Source organism: Andrographis paniculata, unplaced genomic scaffold (genome assembly GCF_009805555.1).
Source record: "Andrographis paniculata isolate CXL003 unplaced genomic scaffold, ASM980555v1 Contig9END, whole genome shotgun sequence".
Lineage (NCBI taxonomy): Eukaryota > Viridiplantae > Streptophyta > Magnoliopsida > Lamiales > Acanthaceae > Andrographis > Andrographis paniculata.
The window spans coordinates 5,048,010-5,074,724 of record NW_026137639.1 but is presented as its reverse complement, the minus strand read 5'-3'; the positions used below and the strand labels follow the sequence as shown (position 1 = coordinate 5,074,724).

At 33.1% G+C, this 26,715-nt stretch overlaps 1 protein-coding gene across 5 annotated transcripts; it reads left to right on the top strand.

The window, feature by feature from the left end:
• The first annotated feature begins 4,026 nt into the window (after positions 1–4,026).
• LOC127244062 (transmembrane 9 superfamily member 12-like) lies at positions 4,027–24,226 on the top strand. Of its 5 annotated transcripts, XM_051264367.1 has the most exons (4): positions 4,030–4,137; positions 15,571–15,682; positions 20,495–20,675; positions 21,734–24,226. In XM_051264367.1, exon 4 carries the CDS (start codon positions 21,820–21,822, stop codon positions 23,797–23,799), a length of 1,980 nt encoding a protein of 659 aa, XP_051120324.1. In that variant the 5' UTR covers positions 4,030–4,137; positions 15,571–15,682; positions 20,495–20,675; positions 21,734–21,819; the 3' UTR covers positions 23,800–24,226. The 5 variants fall into 5 exon arrangements, with proteins under 5 accessions (XP_051120323.1, XP_051120324.1, XP_051120325.1 ...); XM_051264366.1 differs by lacking the exon at positions 15,571–15,682 and having other exon boundaries at positions 4,027–4,137; XM_051264368.1 differs by lacking the exons at positions 4,030–4,137; positions 15,571–15,682 and adding an exon at positions 20,268–20,404 and having other exon boundaries at positions 20,495–20,648.
• Positions 24,227–26,715: the final 2,489 nt, after the last annotated feature.

Genomic DNA, 26,715 nt, shown 5'->3' with positions numbered 1-26,715 from the left:
ATATAATAATAATGATGATAGAGATGGAAGATGATAATGTAAGTAATAATAATAATAACGTTTAATAATAATAATAGTAATATAATAATAATAATAATAATAATATAAATATATACATATATAGTAAATAAATAAATAAACTCACTCATTAGTTCGAGCAGAAGGAAGAACGCACAGAGAGGAGTAAAGAGGAAAGAAAGACGAAAAAAAGAAAGAAAAAGAATTAGCCGTGTGATTTCAAATCCGATTTTGGTATTATTTTCTTGTTATACGTAGAGTTTAATTATAAATTTTAATATAAATTTAGAAATTGAGGATATTAAATTATAAATTCTTCAAAAAATCATAATTTGTTAATTGGCTATTTAAACAACAAATTTCTTTAGCTAATAGTCTATTCGTAGTCCTATTGTTATATTCTAAAAATTTTATATCGATCAAAATCAGATTGAAAACGGCAGTGTATTGCACCTGCTTGTTTATTCATATTTTTAAGTATTTTTATTTAATAATCGTAAGATATAAATATTATAAGATATAAGAGTTTTATAGTTAGAATATCGTATTCTACTAAATATAAAAGTTTGAACCCTAATGAACTAATTATAGAAATTAACTTTTGAATAAGCAGGTAGCTCCTATGAATAAGCATATAGTTCATCTGATTTGAGTAAATAATGGGGCAAGTGTACGTTAGAGGAGATTTGAGTGAGATTGCAAAAGATAAGGAGTGTCGATAAAGGTAAGCAGTAGGAAATTAAATCTAATTTTTTCTAATTTTAAAAAATTAGGTATGCATGTTGCCCAAATTTTGAAGTGTATAAAATAATATTATTACAGCAAATAAATATTTTTATAATATTTTGAGATCAAAAAATTAATATTTTAAAATAAATTTTATTTCTATATATTAATTATAAATACAAAAACTGTTAAACAGATAAATATGAATAAAGATAAATATAAAATATAATATATATATATATATATATTAATATAATAATAATGATGATAGAGATGGAGGATGATAATGTAAGTAATAATAATAATAACGTTGAATAATAATAATATTAATATAATAATAATCGTATATATATAATATTTAGTGACCAAACTGTGTCGCCACGTTGCCCCCTTTGTTTTTTTATTTTTTATTTTTATATTTTTAATTTTTGGTGGTGGCCCCACCTAAATAATAATAATATGATAATATATGCAATTTGAATGGTCTATTATTCGATTTTCGTTTTATTATTATTATTTTTTATGTAGAATATACGTTTAATAATTTAATAATATATATGTAATAATTTTAGTAATATATGTGGATTGATTAATAAAATTTAAATTAAATAAATTATACTATCATTTCTTTTTTATTTTGGAACAATTGATATTTTTTTTATTAATGACATAATATATGAGATAGTAATAATTAATTAGTAAATAATATTAAATTTTGATACTTACTTTATCCTATAAAAAGAGTTTTATTTTTTATTTCTATTTGTCTAAAAAAACAAGTGTACTATTTTTTAAAAAAATAATTGTACTATCTATCTAACATAATAAATATTATTAAACCATTCACAATGCAAACGATATAAGAAAGTTCTTATATTTTTCTTTATGTCACGTCACGCCACATCAACTTAAAAACATTTTAAAAATCCATTAAGTTCTTTTCTCACATTGTAGAATCTAAAATAATATTTTTAAAATTTTCTTCTCTTTCAAATCAACAAATTTATTGTTTTATTTAATACAAATTTTATACCCTCTTCGTCTCATGAAATATTGTCATTTTTCATTCCGTTCCAAAACAAAGTTATTATTTCATAATTTAGTAATTGTACTACCTACCTAACATAATAAATATCCTTCCAACTTACACTATATTACACAAATATCATTACTTTTATATTACACAATACTAATAGAGGTATTTTTGTTCTTTACACTACAATATAATATAATATCAATATTAAAAAACTTACGTGTAAAAAATAAACGGTAACCTTTCTACGGGACAGAGGGGGTATAATATATATTTTTTAAATATATCTTTAATATATGATAATACTTTGTATTTAATAAAAAAATATAATATCTTATATTTACTTTTATAAAATGTAATATTTTAAGTTTTTAAATTAATATAGATTTTTTTATGTATATATTTTTATTATTTTTAATGAAATATTAAATTTTATTTTAAAAATATAATTCATAAATAATTAATATTAAATATAAATTAAATATTTTTTAATATTATTATCAACTTTAAGAATAAAAAAAATACTATAATTATATTTATTACCCTCTCTTTAATTTAAATGAAATATAATTAGTAAGTAATTAAAAAATATATCAATAAAAATAATTATTGTATAATAAGATAATTATAAATTAAAATTAGGATAACTAAATAATATAATTAAAATTAAAAAATATTAATAAATAATAAAATTTAAAATATAATAAAATTTATAATTTTATTTTCCAAATATAAAAGGATAAATAAAGTGAAATAGACAAACAAAATGGTTCATCTTTGGCGGGAGTATTATATAAAACAAATACTCTATTTGTCCACTTAATAAGTTTATATTTATATTTTGCGTCATTGTATTTAACATTATAAATATTCTTATATTTGTATAATTTTTTTATACAAATTTCATTATATTTTATTATAAGACATTAATAATAGTATTTTTGTTTTTTTTTTCCTCTTAATTTGTACGTTTTCATATAATAATTAGTATTCAAATATTAACCTGTAAAAAATAAATATTAACATTTTAAATGGAAAGAGATAGTATATCTTTTGATATTTTTTTGGGAAAAACATTTCGAGTGTGTTTGTTTGGGGGATTGGATTTTAAATCCACTATTCATCCTTTTTTTTTTCCCCAAAAATATCAAATCAAACACCTATTTTTTATTTTTTATATTATACTAAAAATCAATTTTACATTTAAAATATCACATCAATACCTATTTATATTATATCATAAAACTATTCAAATTCAAAATTTTTATTATTCAAATCTCAACTCAAAATCCAAACCTCCAAACAAACACACCCTAAAGCACTATGTAATATATATAAAAAAACATTGTAATTAGAATTCTAAAGTACAAAGTATAATCGCATAAAGCGCTATTTAATAAAAAGGAAAAGAGGTGAAGAAACAAAAACGCTAACTTTATTCCATTAAAGCAGTATGTGTAACATATACAAAAAAAAAAAAAAAACTGTAATTAGAACTATACAACACAAAGTATAATCCTATAAAGTGCTATATAATAAAATGAATAGGTAGTGAACAAACAAAAGCATAAACTGTATTCCCTTAAATAACTATATAACATATACGAAAAGCACCGTAATTAGAACATGAGAGAACAAAGTATAATCTCATAAGTTGTATATAATAAAAAAGAAAAACAATGAAGAAACGAAAATGCTAATTATAAAAGTAGTGACAAATTTAATCATTATTTGGTTAAAAAAGGAGAATAAAATTATGAGTGCATAATTTTTTTAGTTATAAATAAATTATAGATAAGTTTAACTTATAAAAATATAATGTAATTATCCCAAACGGGAAAAATATTTTATAATTTAATTATATTAAAATGAAAGTGACTTATAAAATTTAACTTTAATTTTGTTCAAATATTTTAAATATTTGGCCAATACATTTCAACTAAATTATAATTTTAAAATTATTTATAAAAATGAGTAGACACCACTGATATTATATGTAGACATCATTTTTGTAATATATCTATTTAATCGATAAAATCTATCAATATCTAATATTTAGGATATTAAAAATTGATTGTATAAAATATTTTAATTTATTCAAACGATTTTCATATTAAAATATTATATAATTAATAACAATAATTAATTTTAACAATTCAATAAAATTTAATCACGATCACCTTGCATAGCACGGCTCCCCTCCACTAATATAAATATATACATATATAGTAAATAAATAAATAAAGTCCCCCATTAGTTCGAGCAGAAGGAAGAACGCAGGCAGAGAGGAGTAAAGAGGAATGAAAGACGAAAAAAAAGAAAGAAAAAGATTTAGCCGTGTGATTTCAAATCCGATTTTGGTATTATTTTCTTACTATATGTAGAGTTTACTTATAGATTTTAATATAATTTTAGTTGTTGGGGATATTAAATTATAAATTCTTCAAAAAATCGTAATTGGCTAATTGGTTATTTAATCGACGAATTTCTTTAGCTAATAGCCTATTCGTAGTCCTAGTGTTATATTCCGAGAATTTTATAGTGATCCAAATCAGATTGAAAACAGCAGTGTACTGCACCTGCTTGTTTATTCATATCTTTAAATATTTTTATTTAATAATCGGGTGATATAAATATTATGAAGTATAAGAGTTTTGTAGTTAGAATATCGTATTCTACTAAATATAAAAGTTTGAAACCCAACGAGCTAATTATAGAAATTAACTTTTGAATAAGATAGCTCCTAGAATAAGTATATAATCATCTGATTTGAGTAAATAATAGGGCAGGTGTACGTTAGAGGTGATTTGGGTAAAATTACAAGAGTTAGGGAGTGTCGATAAGAGGTAAGCAGTAGAGAATTAAATTTAATTTTAAAAAATTAGGTATGCATGTTGCCCCAATTTCGGAGTATAAAATAATATTATTATAGCAAATAAATATTTTTATAATATTTTGGGATAAAAAAATTAATATATTAGAATAAATTTTATTTCTATTTTGTATATTGATTATAATTATAAAAATTGTTAAACGGATAAATATCGATAAAGATAAATATAAAATATAATATATATTAATATAATAATAATAATGATGATGATAAAGATGGATGATGATAATGTAAGTAATAATAATAATAACGTTTAATAATAATAATAGTAATATAATAATAATATAAATATATACATGTTGTATTACAATGCATATACATATATATTGTGTAGTAACATTGTGGATACTAAGTGGACTCTTAAAATGCCACAATTTTTGTTCTTCTAATTTACCTATAAATATAGACTGTAAATCACAATGAAACGCAACCAATTCCTCGTCAATCTGCTCTCCTGCATCCATTTACTCTGAATCAATTTATTCTCTCTATATTATATTATAATATATAAATATTATATACTAATATACAAGTCCTTATATATATATATATATTTACCAATATTTATATTATTATTATTATATAACACGTTATCAGCACGAAAGCTCTTATCTATTTTATTTTTGGTTAAATAGATGCCAAACAAAATGATGCAAATATGTGTTTCATTGACAGTGCAACAACACATATTATATTGAAACACAAAAACTATTTCTCCTATTTGAAAAGGAAAAAAATGAATGTCAATACAATAAGTGGCAGTAAAAAATTAATTGAAGGCTCCGGAGAAGCCATTATATTTCTTCCCGCGGGGACGAAAATTGTGATACAGTATGCACTGTTGGCCACTAAAGCTCGAAAAAATTTACTGAGCTTTCATGACATTCGGAAAAATGGTTATCACATTGAAACTATGAGTGATACCGATGGTGAATTTTTATTGATCACCAATATCATTGATAAAAAGAAATGCATCATTGAGAGATTACCCTCACTCTCTACTGGCTTATATTATGCCAGATTAGGTGTTGTTAAAACACACCTCACGGTAGATCAAAGGACTACCAATATTCAAATATGGCATGATCGCCTTGGGCATCCCGACTGTATAATGATGAGGCTAATAATTGATAATTCGCATGGCCATTCATTAAAAAGTGTTAAACTCAAATGAGTTAACCTGTGTTGCCTGCACTCAGGGAAAATTGATAACCAGGCCATCGCCAGCTAAAGTAGGTATTGAATCACCTACATTTTTGGAAAGAATACACAGGGATATATGTAGACCAATAGACCTACCGTGTGGGCTATGTAAATATTTTATGGTGCTTATTGATGCATCTATGAGATGGTCCCATGTATGTTTATTATCTAATCGCAATGTGGCATTTGCGAGATTGCTTGCCCAAATTATTAAATTACGAGCACAATTCCCCGATAATTCAATTAAGACTATACGTTTGGATAATTCTGGTGAATATACATCGAATGCATTTGATGATTATTGCATGTTGATTGGAATTAATGTAGAGCACCCAGTTGCTCATGTTTATACACAAAATGGCCTGGCAGAATCACTTATTAAAAGATTGCAATTGATTTCTAGACCATTACTGATGAGGTCTATGTTGCCCGTTTTAGCTTGGGGTCATGCAATCTTACATACATGAACACTTATAAGAATGAGGCCGACAAGCTATCATACCTATTCCCCTATGCAATTAGTATTTGGTCACGAACCAAATATATCTCATCTACGTATTTTCGGGTGTGTTGTTTATGTTCATATTCCACCCCCCCAAACATACAAAAATGGGTCCTTAACGTAGATTGGGTATTTATGTTGAATATGAATCGCTGTCAATTATTAAATATCTTGAATCTATGATGGGTGATTTATTCACTGGAAGATTTGCAGATTGTCATTTTGATGAATCATATTTTCCGACATTAGGGAGAGAGAGAAATGAACCGAAAAGGGATATTAGTTGGAAAATCCCATTGAATTTTTATGATCCTCGTACAAAGCAGTGTGAACTAGAAGTTCAACGCATTATACATTTGCAAAATATTGCAAATTAGTTACCAGATGCATTCAATGACTCGAGCAAAGTCACTCGATCATATATCCAAGCTGCTAATGCTCTGACTAAAATAATTGTCCCTGATGGACAAATTACAAGTGCTAATGAATCAACGACACGCTAAAGTGTGGTAGACCGCTCGGTTCCAAAGACAAACATCCTCGAAAGAAAAGAGGAATTAATGATGATAATCATGAAAATATCAGGAATGACATTGATAAACCTCAATCTAACGAGGAAGTCAACCCTGAAATAATTGCTCCAGTAGAACACGATCTTGAAGAACATAATGAGACTATTGAAAACTCAATTAACTATGTTACTTCAAGAAAATGTTGGAACCGCAAAGAGGCAATTATTGATAATGCCTTCGCATACAGTTTAACACTTGATATAATTGAAGAAAATGAGGATCCAGAGCCAAAATCGGTTCATGAATGTCGGTAAATAAATGACTGGCCAAAATGGGAAAATACGATCCAATCAGAGCTTGACTCATTAAACAAAAGTGAGGTCTTCGGACCAATTGTTCAAACACCGGATGGTATAAAATCAGTTGGATACAAATGTGTGTTTGTACGAAAAAGAAATGAGCATAATGAAATTGTGAGATATAAAGCCCGCCTTGTAGCTCAGGGATTCTCACAAAGACCTGGAGTAGATTTTGATGAAACATACTCTCCAGTTGTTGATGGAATAAAATTTAGATACCTTGTGAGCCTAGCAGTGCGAGAAAAGCTCGATATGCATCATTTAGACGTAGTTACTGCATATCTTTATAGCTCCTTGGATACTGATATTTATATGAAAGTTTCTGAGGGATTTAATATGCCTGAAACATACAAATTAAACCCAAAGGAATCATATTCCATCAAATTGAAGAAGTCATTATATAGACTTAAACAATCAGGGCGAATGTGGTATAACCGTCTGAGCGAATGTTTAATAAAAGAAGGTTATACTAATGATCCAATCTACCCATGCGTCTTTATCAAGAAAAATAGATCAAATTTTGTCATTATTGCAATATATGTTGATGATCTCAATTTAATTGGAACTCCTGAAGAGATCTAAATTGCAATTGAATATCTAAAGAAATAATTTGAGATTAAAGATTTTGGAAAGACAAAATATTGTCTGGGATTACAAGTGGATCATGTTAATAATGAAATATCTATCCATCAATCCACATATACCCAAAAGGTATTACAACAATTTTATATGGATAAATCTCACTCGCTGAGTATACCAATGGTGGTCAGATCCCTTAATCCCAGTAAAGATCCATTTAGGCCAAGAGAAGAAAATGAAGAAATACTTGGCCCCGAGGTACCATATCTCAACGCTATTGGCGCATTGATGTACTTTGCAAATTGTACTAGACCAGATATATCTTTTTCAGTAAATCTACTGGCCAGGTTTAGCGCATCCCCCACAAAGCGCCATTGGAATGGTATCAAACACATTTTTCGTTATCTTCAGGGGACTCATAACCTCGGTTTATTCGAGTGAATCTCGAAATGAATTAACTGGTTATGCTGATGCTGGTTATCTGTCGGATCCACACAAAGCAAAATCTCAAACTGACTATTTATTTACATGTGGTGGAACTACAATCTCTTGGAGATCTGCTATACAAACGATAACAGCTACTTCTTCAAACCATGCTGAGGTTTTAGCAATTCACGAAGCCAGTCTAAATGCGTTTGCTTGAGGTCCACGACTCACCATATTAAAAAAAATTCTGGCTTGATTTCTGATGATGTATTACCCCCTACAATATTATTCGAAAATAATGTAGCTTGTATAGCTCAATTAAAAGGAGGTTATATTAAAGGCGATCGGACAAAGCACATATCTCCGAAGTTCTTTTTCACTTACGATCTTCAGAAAAGCGGTGAAATTAATGTGCAACAAATTCGATCGTCTGAAAATTTTGCAGATTTGTCTATGGAGGCGCTGCCGACCGCAACATTCAACAAATTGGTGCAAGGAATTGGAATGCGCCGGATGAAAGACATCAAATAAAGTCCAAAACAGGGGGAGCGCATTAATATCAGAATGTTGTACTCTTTTTCCTTCACTATGATTTTTTCCCACAAGATTTTTTCATAGTAAGGTTTTAACTAGGCACATTCTTTGTATAAAAGCATTCAAGGTTGAGTGTTGTATTACAATACATATACGTATATATTGTGTAGTAACATTGTGGATGCTACGTGGTCTCTTAAAATGCTACAATTTTTGTTCTTCCAATTTTCCTATAAATATAGATTGTAAATCACAATGAAACGCAACCAATTCCTCGTCAATCTGCTCCCCTGCATCCATTTATTCTCTCTATATTATATTATAATATATAAATATTATATACTAATATACAAGTACTTATATATATATACCAATATTATATTATTATTATTATTATATAACAATACATATATAGTAAATAAATAAATAAACTCACCCATTATTTCGAGCGGAAAAGAATAGCCCACGCAAACAAGAGCAAAGACGAAAAGAAAGACGAAAAAAAGAAAGAAAAAGATTTAGCCGTCTGATTTTAAATCTGATTTTGGTATTATTTCTTTGCTATATGTAGATTTACTATAAATTTAGGTATTGGGGATATTAAATTATAAATTCTTCAAAAAATTATAATTGGCTAATTGGTTATTTAATCGACAAATTTCTTTAGCTAATAGCCTATTCGTAGTCCTAGTGTTATATTCTGAGAATTTTATATCGATCCAAATCAGATTGAAAACGGCAGTGTACTGCACCTGCCTATTTATTCATATCTTTAAGTATTTTTATTTAATAATTGGACGATATAAATATTATGAGGTATAAGGGTTTTGTAGTTAGATTGTATTCTACTAAATATAAAAGTTTGAAACCCAACGAGCTAATTATAGAAATTAACTTTTGAATAAGTAGGTAGCTCCTATGAATAAACATATAGCTCATCTGATTTGAGTAAATAATGGTGCAGATGTATGTTGGAGGAGATTTAGGTGAGATTGTAAGAGTTAGAGAGTATCGATAAGAGGTATGCAGTAGGGAATTGAATATAATTTTAAGAAATTAGGTATGCATGTTGCATGCGATTCTGATTAATATGCTAATGTGATATTATGTGAACATTTTTTTAGTGCATGTATATCTATATATATGTGCGCGTATGCATGTGTGAGACTTCGCATTTTATGATATTTGATATACGTATGAGATCGTATTTGTGAATTTATGAAAAAGAAGGAGAGGTGAGCTGTCTCACCAGCCATTTTCGGTAAATTCACTTATTTGACATGTTGCATATATATTGCACGGTTTGTAGGATATATTTTATGGATCTATCGTTTAGTCTCCGTGTACGGTAGTGCTAGGCGAGTGCATCATCTGGGGTTAGGATATTCGACCCCGATGTACCGTAACACTTTGACGATAATGGACGATAGTAGTAGGACAACTGGGTGATTTAGTCGCACGGTTATTCAGGGATTAGACCCATTGTAGTTGAGGCCTATTTTGTCTAATCATTCGTGTTAGGTGTTGTTCCACTCATTGGGCTGGCCACTGGTGAGGTCTACCGATAGTTTAGGATCATATGCCAAACTCCAAATGTGATCCCGTTAGGACGTGCGAGGAGGAGTAGATTTTCCGGGTTTCCCTTAGGTGATTTCAGGTTGCACGGATTCTACTACATTACACGGGATAGGGCTAGTCAGTGGGGGTCTTATATTCGCTATCACAGACTATGGGGCGTCTTATGGTTAATGGCGACAAGGTTTGGCTATCCATGTATCGATTGTGGGAGTCGTATGGTGGGTATATGGAAGTGACCGGATTACCATTATATTATTATGGGTTTATCAGGTCCTTCCTTGAGCCGATGATTTTTCGGCTATTTTTCTATGATGGTCTAGTGAGCTTGTAATTACGGGGCCGAGGTTATTATGGCTGCTCACTTCAGCGGATGTATATATATATGCATGTGCATTATTGTCGAGTTTGATATCTTTGTTGCATCATTTCACCATTGGCATGACATGACACGTATTTTATGATTGACGTAAATTAGACTTTATTTTAAAAGGTATGACATGACATATTTCACATTAGTTCTTAAAATGGATTTAATTCTAGACTCTTTTAAGAATAATATTTGGTTCAGGTATGCATGGCACCTCCGGGACAGGGGACATCTTGGGATATAGGAAGTCGGGTTGAGTGAGTAAACTTACATCTATTGTATTATATGTAAATTTCTAACCGGAAAAAGCTCTTGTTTAGGAGTATTTTTTGTAAATATTCTTAAATATGATTTTTTTTTTATAATAATAATGCGTTTTTATGGTTGATTCTAGCCTTAACACTGTATTGTGGGGCCTGAAGTAAGAGGTGATGACCTCGTGATGCAAAGTGGCGGTAGCATTTCCAGTATGAGCCAACTGGGGATGTTACAAGTTGGTATCAGAGCCTAGGTTTTGTAGATTTTGGCTCTTGGGATTAAAAATATTTTGAAAATAATAATGATATTGAATTGGTTTGGCGAGGTTTGGGTTTTGTGGGTGCATTCATCTTAATGTGGTTTATGCTTGGGATGAGTTCAAAGAAAAATTAAAAGTTAGGTTTATACCATCACATGTTTGAAAAGCAAAGATACAAGAGCTGCTGGACTTGAAGCAAGGTTCGATGTCAGTCGAGGACTATTTTATAAAGTTCAATCAGCTGAAGATGTATGTTCCTGACTACTTTTCCTGTGAGCGAGATAGAATTGATCATTTTGTAGATGGGTTGCAGCAGAGGATTCAAGAAGTTTTAGTTGTGTTGGATATCAGTTCGTTGTATGAGGCTTATGAGCGTGCTGCTCGATTATATCAAAAGCAGAAAGTCAGGCAGAAGAACAGTGAGAAGGAAATGGGGTAAAAACATCAGTGTCGAGATTAAGGAAAAACTAAGCTGGAGTATGAATCAAAGGGTAAAAATAATTTGTGGTAAATATTTAGGTCTGGGCCATCGTATAAGGGGATTTCGATTAATGAACCGAGTCAAGAGAGGTCTCAACAATCGGGAGTTATTTGTTGGCATTGTGGAACAAGTCATTAAGGTACCAATTGTGATAAAGTTTGATTGACATGTTTTAAGTGTGGTGGTTGATAAGAACCCCACATCAGAGGGTACCATTGAGCTTCCCATTGTTAAGTTTTCATTTCATGAATCATTAGGCAATAGATTTATATATATCCAAGTATGTCACATTGAATGTAAGCTCCAATTTTATTTGTGAAAAAGATAGAAAGAAGTTTGAGGTTGTGTATTAACTATCGTGGGCTAAATGAAGTCACGGTAAAGAACAAATATCCTCTTCCGAGGATTGACGATCTGTTTGATTAACTGAGCGGTGCAAGTATATTCTCAAAAATTGACTTGAAGTCTGGATATCATCAACTAAGGATTGCAGAGCATGATATTCCTAAGAAAAATTTTCGTACTAGATATTGTCATTATGAATTTACGATTATGTTCTTTGGGTTGACCAACACTCTGACTGCGTTTATGGAATTGATGAATCGAATTTTTCAACCATACCTTGATCATTTTGTGGTGGTATTTATCGATGATATCTTGGTATATTCCCCAAATAAAAAGACACATGCAAAACATTTGCGTGTGACACTAAAAACACTGCGTGCGAGAAAGTTATATGCCAAGTTATCCAAATGTGAGTTTTGGTTGAAAAATGTTGCTTTCTTGGGGCATGTAGTTTTTGGAAATGGTATCTCTGTAGATCCTTCTAAAGTTGCGGCAATCTCGGATTGGCTAAGACCTACCAATCAATCAGAAGTACAAGGTTTTTTGGGTTTGGTAGGGTATTACCAAAGATTCGTTCTTGATTTTTTTAAGGTTGCCAAGCCATTAACTAATTTTCTGAATGACACAAGGATTAATTGAGATCGTGAGTGTGAGTACTCCTTTGTAGAATTGAAATGTCGATTAACTTCAACACCAGTCTTGACTTTACCAGTAGAGGGTGAGGATTTTGAAGTTTATATTGATGTTTCAAAAAGGGGATTGGGATGTGTCTTAATGCAGAATCAAAGTTATTGCTTATGCATCACGGCAACTAAAACCTCACGAAGAGAATTATCCTACACATGACTTAGAGATGACAACAGTTGTGTTTGCTTTGAAGATTTGGAGGCACTATCTTTATGGTGCCCATTGTAGAATGTTTACTAACCATCAGAGTTTGAAATATATCTTCACCCAAAGATAATTATAATTTAAGACAAAGAAGATGGTTAGAATTGGTGAAGGATTATGATCTCAAAATTTTATATTATAAAGGCAAAACAAATGTTGTAGCTGATGCCTTGAGTAGGAAACCAAGGCATAAGTTGGGTTCTATGTCAGTTGCCGATGAACTGTGTCAACATTTAGCACGGATAGAAATTGAAGTACTTGGACGGGGCATGACACGAGGATATTTGCAAATAATGGAAGTTGAGCTTGAAATTTATGATCACATTAGAGCGGCTCAAATGGAAGATAATAAGATGGTCAAGCTAGCTATAAAAGTTCAATACGGTCAGACTCAAAACTTTAATATTGCTTCAGATAGGAGTCTTCGATTCCATGGGAGGTGGTGTATCCCAAAGGACCGAAGCGATTTGAATTAGTAAATTATGAGTGAGGCTCATAATACACCATATTCAGTGCATCTAGGAGGGATTAAAATGTATCAAGATTTACGTCAACGTTTTTGGTGGAAGGGCATGAAGAAGAATGTAGCAAAATTTGTTGCACAATGTTTAAACTGCCAAAATGTGGAAGCAGAACATCATAGACCAATGGTGTTGCTACAACCTTTAGAAATTCCACTCTGGAAATGAGACTCTATTGCAATGGATTTTGTGACAGGACTTCCAAGAGCGGAGTCGGGAATAGATGCAATTTGGGTGATTATAGATAGATTGACCAAGTCAGCAGTGTTCATCCCAGTACGTATGACTTGGAGTATACAGAAGTTGGCCAAATTATATGTTCATCATGTGGTTAAACGACACAATATTCCTGAGGTAATCATATCGAATTGTGATCCACATTTTTAATCTCGATTTTGGCAAAACTTGCAGGAAACATTTGGTACTTAGTTGCATATAGGTGCTGCGTTCCAGCCAATGACTGATGGCCAATCATAAAAAGCTATCCATATTTTGGAAGATATCTTAAGAGCTTGTGCATTAGAATTTCAAGGGAATTGGGAGGAGCACTTAAATTTAGTGGAATTCTCGTATAATAATAGTTATCAAACAAGTATTGGAATGGCTCCTCTTGAAGCTCTTTATGGCCGAAAATGCAGAACTTTTTTAAGTTGGGATGATATGAGTGATCGATTGATATTAGGTCCAGAAATGATTGAAGAATAAAAAAATATGATTCGAGTTATCAGAGAGAAGATGAAGACAACTCAAGATCGCCAAAAAAGTTATGTCTATAAAGGCCGACGTGAGGGTCAATTTCAAAGTGGAGATTTCGTCTTGGTGAAAGTACCTTCAATGAAAGGTATTATAAGGTTTGGAATTAAAGGAAAATTGAGTCCGTGTTATGTTGGACCCTACAAAATCATCGATCGAGTTGGGAATTTGGCTTATCGATTAGCACTTCCAAATTCTATTGAACGAATTCATAATGTGTTCCATGTATCACAACTTCGTAGGTATGTCGCAAATCCTTCTCATATTTTATCTCCGAATGAGTTAGAGTTAAATGAGGGTCTTTTGTATGAGGAAATGCCTCTTTGGATCATGGACACAAATGTTTGAACCATGAGGAACCGAGATATTCGTATGGTGAATGTAATGTGGTCCTAGCATGGAGCGGAAGAGGCCACGTGGGAAGTAGAACAAGAGATGTTCAAAGCATACCCACATTTGTTTAATTAAGTAGTGTTGTTATGCGTTTGAGTTTAGATTTCGGGGACGAAATCTTTTTAAGGAGGAGTGAATTGTAATGCCTCGATTTCAGAGTGTATAAAATAATAATATTATAGCAAATAAATATTTTTATAATATTTTAGGATCAAAAAATTAATATTCTATATTGATTATAATTATAGAGATTGTTAAACAGATAAATATCGATGAGGATAAATAGAAAATATAATATTTATATATTAATATAATAATAATGATGATAATAGAGATGGATGATGATAATGTAAGTAATAATAATAATAACGTTTAATAATATTAATAGTAATATAATAATAATAATAATAATAATAATATATAGTAAATAAATAAATTAACTTACCCATTTAGTTCGAGCAGAAGGAAGAACGCAAGGCAAAGAGAAGTAAAGAGGAAAGAAAGAAGAAAACAATGAAAGAAAAAGATATAGTCGTCCTATTTCAAATCTGATTTTGGTATTATTTTTCTTACTATACTTAGAGTTTAATTATAAATTTTAATATAAATTTAGATATTGGGGATATTAAATTATAAATTCTTCAAAAAATTATAATTGGCTAATTGGCTATTTAATCGACGAATTTATTTAGCTGATAGCCTATTCGTAGGTCCTAGTGTTATATTCTGAGAATTTTATATCGATCCAAATCATATTGAAAACGGCAGTGTACTACAACTGCCTGTTTATTCATATCTTTAAGTATTTTTATTTAATAATCGGACTATATAAATATTATGAGGTATAAGAGTTTTATAGTTTAGAATATCGTATTCTACTAAATATAAAAGTTTGAAACCCAACGAGCTAATTATACAAATTGACTTTTGAATAAGCAGGTAGCTCATATGAATAAGCATATAACTCATCCGATTTGAGTAAATAATGGGGCAGGTGTACGTTGGAAGAGATTTGGGTGAGATTACAAAAGTTAGGGAGTGTCAATAAGAGGTACGCAGTAGGAAATTAAATCTAATTTTAAGAAATTAGATATGCATGTTGCATGCGATTCTGATTAATATGCTAATGTGATATTATGTGAATCATTTTGTCAGTGCATGTATATCTATATATATATATGTGTGCATATGCATGTGTGAGACTTCGCATTTTATGATATTTGATATACGTATTTGATTGTGTTTGTGAATTTATGAAAAATGAGGAGAGGTGAGCTGTCTCACCAGCCATTTTCGGTAAATTCACTTATTTGACATACTGCACACATATTGCACGGTTTGTAGGATATATTTTATGGATCTATCATTTAGTTGCCGTGTGCGGTAGTGCTAGGCGAGGGCATCATCTAGGGTTAGGATATTCGACCCCGATGTACCGTAACACTTTGACGATAGTGGACGATAGTAGTCGGACAACTGCGTGATTTAGTCGCACGGTCATTCAGGGATTAGACCCATTGTAGTTGAGGCATATTTTGTCTAATCATTCGTGTTAGGTGTTGTTCCGCTCATTGGGCTGGCCACTGGTGAGGTCTACCGATAGTTTAGGATCATATGCCAAACTCCAAACGTGATCCCGTTAGGACGTGCGAGGAGGAGTAGATTTTCCGGGTTTCCCTTGGGTGATTTCAGGTTGCACGGATTCTACTACATTACACGGGATAGGGCTAGTCAGTGGGGGTCTTATCTTCGCTATCATAGACTATGGGGCGTCTTGTGGTTAATGGCGACAAGGTTCGGCTATCCATGTATCGATTGTGGGAGTCGTATGGTGGGTATATGAAAGTGACCGGATGACCGTTATATTATTATGGGTTATTCTGGCTGCTCACTTCGGCGGATGTATATATATATATGCATGTGCATTTTTGTTGAGTTTGATATCTTTGTTGCATCATTTCACTATTGGCATGACATGACACGTATTTTATGATTGACGGAAATTAGAATTTATCGTAAAAGGTATGACATGACATATTTCACGTTAGTTCTTAAATTGGTTTTAACTCTAGACTACTTTTAAGAAAAATATTTGGTTCAGGTATGCATGGCACCTCCGGACAGGGGACGTCTTGGGATATAGGAAGTCGGGCTGAGTGAGTGAACATATATCTATTGTATTATATGTAAATTTTTAACCGGAAAAAGCTCTTGTTTATGAGTATATTTTGTAAATATTCTTAAGGTAAAACTGCCTATATCCCCCATGTGGTTTGTAAACTCAGCGCCATTCCCCTATGTACTTTAAAAATTGCGTCATTCTCCCATGTGTTTTCAGAAATGTTGTGTGTAACCCCCCATACGTTAAAGATAACGGAGGCTGGTATGCACGCGCGAATTAAGCGAGTATTATTAGGATTGTTTCTCTTAAAGTACCCAAATTACCTAATCTACCATTATTACTCTCATTAAGTTGTAACATTCCCTCTCCATCGATCTCCCACCAACGAAGCAAACCAGGTCCCAAATCTCATCCTTGACGTCGCTTAGCCACGGATTTCAAATCTCCATGTACGGGTTTCCATTGAAAACTTGATGTTTTTGTTTTTGCCTCCTTTCTTGGCTTCATTTTTCTCTTCATTTTGGGGATCACCATCGAACATGAATAAAAAGCATAACAAATGTACAAGTTTAAACCCCAAATCCACCTCTATGACAAATTGAAGAACTTCTCAACCCGAAATTGCCATAGTCCGTGAAAACAAAGGCAAAATGCAGAAAAGACCTAACCCATGAAAAAAAAAAAAAAATTGAGGTAGAAGATAACCCAAAAAATCAAGGTAGAAGATAACCCAAAAAATCAGACCTGGAGTTTCTTTTCTCGTAAATGGAGGAACGACGATTTGGGGGTGATGGTGGGGGAGAGATGTCGATGGGGAGGGGTAGGAGAGAAGTGAGAGAGAACAGTTAGGTGAGTTATTTAAATAAAGGGTATAACGATCCATTACATATAAATTTAACACCGTGAGGTTAAATTGATCAATGGGGAGAGTGTGCAACGTTTCTGAAAACACAAGGGAGAATCACGCAGTTTTTAAAGTATAGGGGGGAATGGCGCCGAGTTTCCAAACTACAGGGGGGATATAGGCAGTTTTTCCTATTCTTAAATATAATTTTGTTGCATAATAATGCGTTTTTTTGGTTGATTCTAGCCTTAACATTGTATTGTGGAGCCCGAAGTAGAAGGTGACGACCTCATGATGCAGTGTGGCGGTAGCATTTCCACTATGAGCCAACTGGGGGTGTTACAGATGATGGCGGGCAGCGCAGTGGTGTGGGCGGCTTGAGCTGCTAAGCGATAAACGCACCCTAAGCGGCTTGTGTCTTTTCCACCTTAGCGAGGTGCGCTTGTAGTCCAACCATCCTCTGCTAAATGTTGTTGAGTGTCCTCACGAGCTGATCTTCAGTAGCTGTCAAGACATGGGGAACAACGGTTGGGACTATAGTGGGGATTTGGAACGGCACCTCTTGAAATGATGCAGATGTGACAGAGTTAGAGGAGGTCCCAACGATAGTCTGGAAAGTTGGGACGAAAGTAGAGGGAGTAGCGGTATTTCCTTGGTTTGCCATGATCCTTTCTCTTGTAAGTTCTCTAAACAGATGTCTCTGCGAACGAGAAGAAGGAGTTGGACTGGTAGAACGCTGAAAACGTTCGGACCCCTACACAAGGATAGCCACACCAAATGAAAAAGTCAGAAATACAATAATAAAACATAAAATAGCAAGACCGAATTTAAAGGTAAATTATGGCGCATCACTAGATCTTTCCAAGATTTAATTTCTTGAGTTTAAAATCCCTGGAAACGGCACCAAATTATGACACGCACGATTTTATATATTCAAATACAGGGAATTTTGGTTGAAAATTAAGACATAATGGATTATTGTGAGCAATCAGATATAAAAAAAAGTTTGTAGTTTTAGACCCCGAATTGTTTATCATAATTGTTTATACTCTTTGACCGGTGAGTTTTCAGGTCAAACACAGGGATTTTAAGTCACGAAGTCAAATCTAAACAATATTAATCTTGTGAAAACGACGATAAAGCAGTAAAGAGACCCGCTCAAAAGCGAGTCTAAATTTAAAAACTAGAGAAAGCTGAAAAATAATAATAATTAAGAAAGCAGTAAGAGTGAGCAGAGGTGAGCGGAGCGATGATAGCGGAGGTGGTGCCAACAGTGGGTGAGCGATAGGGACATGAGCAAGAAGACACTGTATATTTATAGAGATTGAGCGGAGAAGGGTGGTAAAGTGGTGTTGTCTCTGATTTGTGAGTCTGATTTGTGCGTTTCTTAATGACTAGATTGTCCTGGATGAAATGAGCGAATGATGCTGGTGTTTAATCGAAACATATATGTATAATACGAAAATGACAGAAGGGAGTAAGGTAATTATATAAACCAAATCATAAGGAACTTAGATCGCTAATACTTGACCTTAAAGGAGTTATAACAAGACTTCAATGACGCCCATAATTAGAATATTATAAGAAAGAAACCCTACTCTCACTAGGAGATTCTGTGACCCAGTAGACCACCGCCTATGCCCCATTAATTATTCCAATTTATGTCTCATTAGTGGCTTTACCCTTCTGTTACCTCTTTTTAATCAAAATCGAATTTAGATCAGTAATTAAGCATGTTGACAAGGCTCTCGCGTACTTTTTTATTACATTAATTAATAATGATAATGACTAAACACGTGTTGCACTTCTATTTATTAGACTGAATAAATTGGGTAGAATTTGGACTGACGATTACAAGCCTTCCTCCCCCCATGTATTTGGACCTATTATTGTAGATACAAGAATTTAGGTGAAGTATAATTAGTAAGTAATTAAGAAGTGTATTAGTAAAAAGGCAAAATTACCCATAACTTCCGTGTGGTTTCGACACTCAGCGTAAATCCCCCATTTACTTTGAAAATTGCATGAAGCTCCCTTATACTTTAAAAATGTTGCATGAAATCCTTCTGTAGTTTTGAATCTCAACGTAAATCTCCACGTTACTTTAAAAAATTGCATGACACCCCTTTATACTTTTAAAACTATTGCATAGAACTCCCCCAACATGCAAAATATATAGATAGAAAATCATCTTTTCATCATACACGAGAGGTTTCAAGGTGGTGGTGTTTCATGTAATAGTTTTGAAAGTATAAGGGGGTGCCATGCAATTTTTAAAGTAGACGGATGAATTTCGAAATCACATAGGAGTTAGGAATTTTGCCTAGTAAAAATAATTATTATTTAGTAAAAATAATTATATATTAAAATAAATAGTTTAATTAAGATTAATTAAAATGTATAATTATATTAAAAAAAAGTAAAATGACAAATTACGTGAGACTAATGAAAATAGAAAATATAAACAAATTATATGGGATACTGGCACGGAGTAGATACGATTTGGCATATGTATATACTAAAGATTGGGTGACGAGGTGAATTAAAAGAGGTGATGTGACTTGATGTGATGTGATGATGAAGTTAAAACAAAGGCAGTAGGAGAGAGAGCTGTAGAGGCACCGATCGAGCTTGGTCGAGTCTGCATGGCTTTGAACTGTTGTTTTTGTGCCCGTGCCCTAGCGGAAGGAAACTTCACAAGTCTAGTGGCTTATATTTATTCATTCACACATCCAATCCAGTTTCAGAGATGAATGATTTTTACTTAATATAGATACAATGCATATATAAAGTAGCCTAATTTTCAGGTAATTCGCAACACCTCCCCCCAGTTTCTCCTCCCAATCAGGGTTAATCAATGCAGTCACCATTTCTTTCATTTTCCCATTCTCTTTCAGATTGTTTAATTCGAAGAAACGAAATGAAACCAGCGGAGATCTAATCTAATGCTGGAGTTAGTTTCAGAAGGATTTGAAGAAATCTTCACGATCAGAACTCGGTCGCGGTATCTCTCGTTGCCCTAATCCGGATCAGAACACAGATCCTCCGCCGGTACGGTACGTACGTCAATCGCTGCGAGTGAGTTAGCATTCGCTTTTCTGCATCGGTTTATAAGAATTATTTCTATGTTGTACGTTAAATTTTATTTGCCATCTTTATATGCTTTACTCGTGATTTTTCCGTTTCTGTGTCGTGGATTTCGAAGAGATGCCCACCTGTGTTGGAGCTTTCTCCACCTTTTCCGTTTTAGTTTGTTTTCATACTGACCATTGTAAAATGGTTGAGATGAAGTGTAGTGGGTTCGGTTCTGTAGCAATGGCAGATCTGTGTAGGGCATTTGATCAATATGTCAATTTTCAAGCACATCGAAGGCTGTGGTGGGGATGATTTTAACTATGATTGCTAATCTTTTTCTGGAGAGTGAAGAACAGATACCACTGTAAATTAGCTAAGGGGTTAATAAATGCATATCTGTTGAGTAGGGAAATGTTATGAGGATGGTGAAGCCATTCGGTTTTGGTTTTCTTGCTTCTATCGAGGTATTTATTGTGATTTATTTTCAAGAGTAGTGCTAGGGAGCAATATGGGTGATAAACAAACATGCATTGTTTTTACAATAATGTCAAGCCACAATGCCCGCCCTGGATTCTATAAACAGGAATGGTTTTAACTTGAGTTATTATGGCTGTTTGTATAAGCTTTAGAGAAGAATTGTGAGTTCCCTCTACATTAGATGATTATGAAGTTCTAGGGGCGGGGCATAAAACACAGATGATCAGAAAAACCAGGCTATTCAATTCTATTCATCGATCCTATTTTTCTAAGGTAGCTAATATTATCTTCGGTTTTAAAGCTTAAGGTATGTGATATAACTTATCTTAATATTTTGAATGAAATTTGTCTTTTGATATTGATAGACATATATAAAACCCGGGAGTACTCCTCGGGTTGGGTATATGATGCATATATATATTGTGAAAGTAGAAATTGTCTTATAATGTGATATATTGTAAGCATAAGAGCCAAGTGAAGAAAGAATTGGGAAAAATAGATCCAAGAATGCTGATGTGCTTGGATTTATGTAACCATAGTTCTGTAATAGTTATTAACTGATGACATGAATTTAATCTTTTCAGGGTTAATCCATTGCACGACATCACTGGTAGTGTAGTTCAGCCAGCTTGAGTACATTTTCTGTGCTTTAATCTCCTTTAACACTGCAATGGCTTCTACTTTGCCTTCAAGCAAGAAATTGCAGGCTGCTCTTGTGTGGTTGGTTCTCTCATTGCAATCATGCAGTGGCTTTTACTTACCTGGTAGCTACATGCACACGTATTCGAATGGCGACGAAATATATGCCAAAGTAAATTCCTTGACCTCCATTGAAACTGAGCTTCCATACAGTTACTACAGCCTCTCTTACTGCAAACCCAATGGGGGCATCAAGAAAAGTGCAGAAAATCTGGGGGAGCTTTTGATGGGAGATCAAATCGACAATTCTCCATACCGGTTCCGGATGAACATAAATGAGACCGTATACTTGTGTACAACTCCTCCATTGGGTGAAGAAGATGTCAAGCTTTTGAAACAGAGGACCAAGGACATGTATCAGGTGAATATGATTCTTGACAATCTGCCCGCCATGAGATTTACGACCCAAAACGGTGTTAAAATTCAGTGGACAGGATATCCAGTTGGATACACTCCTGCCAACGGTAACGACGATTACATCATCAATCATCTCAAGTTTAGGGTGCTGATCCACGAGTATGAGGGTGCTGGTGTGGAGATTATTGGCACAGGGGAGGAAGGGATGGGCATTGTTTCGGAGGTTGATAAGAAGAAGGCTTCAGGTTATGAAATAGTTGGCTTCGAAGTTGATCCCTGCAGCATGAAATTTGATCCCAATCACATGACCAAGCTCCACATGTACGATAATGTCACCGTGGGCACCTGCCCGCAGGAGCTTGACAAGTTCCAGATTATTAAGGAGCAGGAGCGGGTGTCATTCACGTATTCGGTGGAGTTTGTGAAGAGCAACGTTAGGTGGCCTTCCCGGTGGGATGCCTATCTGAAGATGGAAGGCGACCGCGTGCACTGGTTCTCCATCCTCAACTCATTGATGGTGATATTCTTCTTGGCAGGGATTGTTTTCATCATATTCTTGAGGACGGTAAGACGGGACTTGACGAGGTACGAAGAGCTGGACAAAGAAGCTCAGGCCCAGATGAACGAGGAGCTGTCCGGATGGAAGCTGGTGGCAGGGGATGTGTTCCGAGAACCATTCCACCCGAAGCTACTGTGTGTAATGGTCGGAGATGGAGTCCAGATTACCGGAATGGCAGTGGTGACTATCATATTTGCCGCTCTCGGTTTCATGTCGCCGGCTTCGAGAGGAATGCTGCTGACAGGGATGATCATGCTCTATCTTTTCTTAGGAGTTGCTGCTGGGTATGCCGGCGTAAGGCTCTGGAGGACTATCAAGGATACATCAGAGGGATGGCGATCACTTTCTTGGGCGATTGCATGCTTCTTCCCGGGAATCGCATTCGTAATCCTCACAGCCTTAAACTTTCTTCTTTGGGGAAGCAAGAGCACAGGGGCACTTCCCATATCATTATACTTCCAGCTCTTGTCCCTCTGGTTCTGCATTTCTGTCCCGCTAACGCTCTTCGGGGGGTTCTTGGGGACCCGGGCTGAGCACATCCAATACCCGGTGAGGACGAACCAGATTCCCCGGGAGATTCCGGAGCGGAAATGCCCGTCGTGGGTGCTTGTTCTTGGAGCAGGAACTCTTCCATTTGGAACCCTCTTCATCGAGCTGTTCTTCATCCTGTCGAGTATCTGGCTGGGAAGATTCTACTACGTGTTCGGGTTCCTGCTGATCGTGTTCTTGCTGTTGGTTATAGTGTGCATCGAGGTGTCGGTGGTACTGACTTACATGCATCTGTGTATAGAGGACTGGATGTGGTGGTGGAAAGCGTTCTTCTCGTCGGGGTCGGTTGCTGTTTACGTGTTCTTGTATTCCATACATTACTTAGTGTTCGACCTCCGGAGCCTGAGCGGGCCGCTGTCAGCTACACTCTATCTGGGCTACTCGCTGCTCATGGCTGTGGCCATCATGCTCTCCACGGGGACTATAGGTTTGCTGGCTTCATTCTACTTCGTGCACTACCTCTTCTCCTCCGTTAAAATCGACTGACTGACTCACTAACAGACGAAAGACCAGGCCAGACCAGACCAGACCATTTTCTCTCTAGTGTTTTTTTGAATTTTTACTTGTTTTGGAATGGAATATAATGATGGGTAGATCGATACATAGATAGATAGATAGATAGATAGCAAATACATTTGTTTTGATTTGATTTGAATTGATGTCGTGTAGTAGTAATGAGTATCTGTTGTGTTGTGTTAATGAGTGAGGGATTGAGTTGTGTTTGTAATGAGACAGACAGACAGACAGACAGACACGACAGGACTGCCGAAGCCGATAGAATAAGTACCAACCCAACCCAACCCGACGCAACCAAACCAACACAAGAGAAGAGGGAGAGGCTATGATAGTATCTATCTCAACTGTTGTATTTTGTTCTCCTCTCACCATTTAATACACACCATTTTTACTTTTCTTCTTCTTTTTTTATTTTTTTATTTATTTATTTATTTATTATTATATGGGAATCTGCAGTCGCTATCCGAGAGTACGTACTGTGTAAATTTTCAATCGAACCTAATACCTTATACTTTATACAAATATTGTGCCATTAGTATGGGTTAAAAAACCTCGATTTCATTTTCTCTGGTCCTCTGTTTCAACCAGTTAAATTTTGACATCTTTGCTCATATGAAATGAACACCACATATAATATTTTTTACATTTTAAAATATTTTTTATTAAAATTTATAAATAAATTCACTCTCTCTCCACAGTACTGTCTTTTCAGACTCCAGATTAACACAACATTCAAATTCAACACCAAAAATTGTGTCGTTGCAACTTGATCTCTCCATCTGACAATGGACAAATTCATACTCTCTTTTATTAATTCTATTTCATAAGAGAGTGTACATCTCAATTTTCTTTACATGTTTCAATATCTTTTGATTGTGTGATTTATCTATTGGACCGACTTTTGTCTTTGATTTTATTTGAGCAATATAATAATTTTTACTGTTACAATATCACAAATTTATATATTGCAGATAAATTTTGATATATTTTTTTTTTGGATAATGACTATAAATGAAAAGAAAATTTCTTTTAAATAGTATACTATCTTTTAAAATTTTTTTGATTTTCTTCTAGAAAAATATAAACTCAATCAATTGAGTTTTATAGCAGTGTCTTTGAGCTTATAATAATAATGATAAAAAATACACATTTTTGTTTACAAATTGATAAAAATATCATTTGTTGGTATTTTGCATGAAATTTAGGATCTACTAAAAACTACTCCCTCCGTCCAATGTAACATGAGTGTATTACGGTAGACGCGAAAATTTAGGTAAAATATAATTAGAAAGTAATTAAAAAACATATTAGTAAAAATAATTATTATTTAGTAAGAATAATTATAGATTAAGATTAAGGTAAGTAAATTGTTTAATTAAAATTAAAAAAATTATAAAATTTAAAATTTAAATTGCGATTAAAGTGCATAATTATATTTCAAAAAATAGAAAGTACAAGTTATGTGGGACGAACGAAAATAGAAAATAGGAACAAATTACGTGGGACGGAGGGAGTATAATATGATCAAGTTATTGCAGCGGTGCTAATCTACTCAATACAACAACACAACTATTATGGAATATGAAAGAGACCATACAAATCAAGTTTTTTTATTTTTTTATTTAATACTTTGAAAAAATAATTTTTTTTATAATAAAATTTAATGTTTTTTTTAATAGGAAATTTATGTAAATAATAAGGTGAGCATTCGGTCGGTTCAGTTCGAACTTTGAATTTTGATCGATTTTCGGTTTGTAAAAATAAAAAGTGAAACCGAACCAAAATTTGTAAAACCAAACTAAACCGAACCAAATTAATTCAGTTCAGTTCGGAATAAAACCAAACAAACCGAATTTTTTGAAAAAATTATGGTGATGCTCGAACTCATTCGTTCAATTTATTTTCCATCGCTAATGCAAATTCATTTTCACCAATTATATGTTTCCAACAACTTACAAATGGATCAAATACTGAAATACAAATATTTAAAATTCCAAATTATAATATATATAAAATATAAAATTTATTTTATCTAAAATTCAAATTTTTCAGTTTTTTTGGTTTGAAAATTGAAAACCATAACCGAAATCAAATCCAAATTTATAGATTTAATTTTAGACCGAACCGAACCAATGAACCGAATAGACCAAACCGATATGTCCGATCCAAAAAAGAATTTGATTTTTTCTTTTGGACCGACCAATGCTCACCCTAGTAACTAATGAAGAAAGTGATGATCAAAATACTATCGGCAGTTCAGTTTCTCAAGATTTTAATTGTAATGATTCACTTCATAATTCTATTCTAAATAAAAGATTCCCTAAATAGGTATGAAATTTGATAATGAAACTTTGGTCGGTGAGTTTTATTCTGCATATGCTAAAACAATTGGGTTTGGTGTTACAAAAGCACTCAACATAAAAAATTGCAAACTTGTCGATAGAACATTTTGTTGTTGTGTTCAAGGTAAACAAATACCCGATAAACGAGATGTTAACGTGAAAAATCAACGTGCTGAGCGGATGAAACTGACATGTTTATATCACACAAAAAAATAACTGAAAGTCATGCTATTGAAATTGAAATAGCATATAAATATAGATATTCCACTAAAAGCATCTCATGATTATATGATTAAGCGAGCAGACGGACGAGATAATTTAGGATTTACTTCACAATATTATAGAAATTATTTGCGATCAAAGAGAACTAGAGATATGAAAATTGGAGATAGTGGTGGAGTTCTTGAATATTTAGAAGAAATGCATGTCAAAAACTCAGATTTTTTCCATTCAAATTAAGTTGACGAGGATGATCAATAACTAATATTTTTTGGATAGATTAGACTTGCCCAAACGGTTCAAACCGCCGGTTACGGTTACAAAC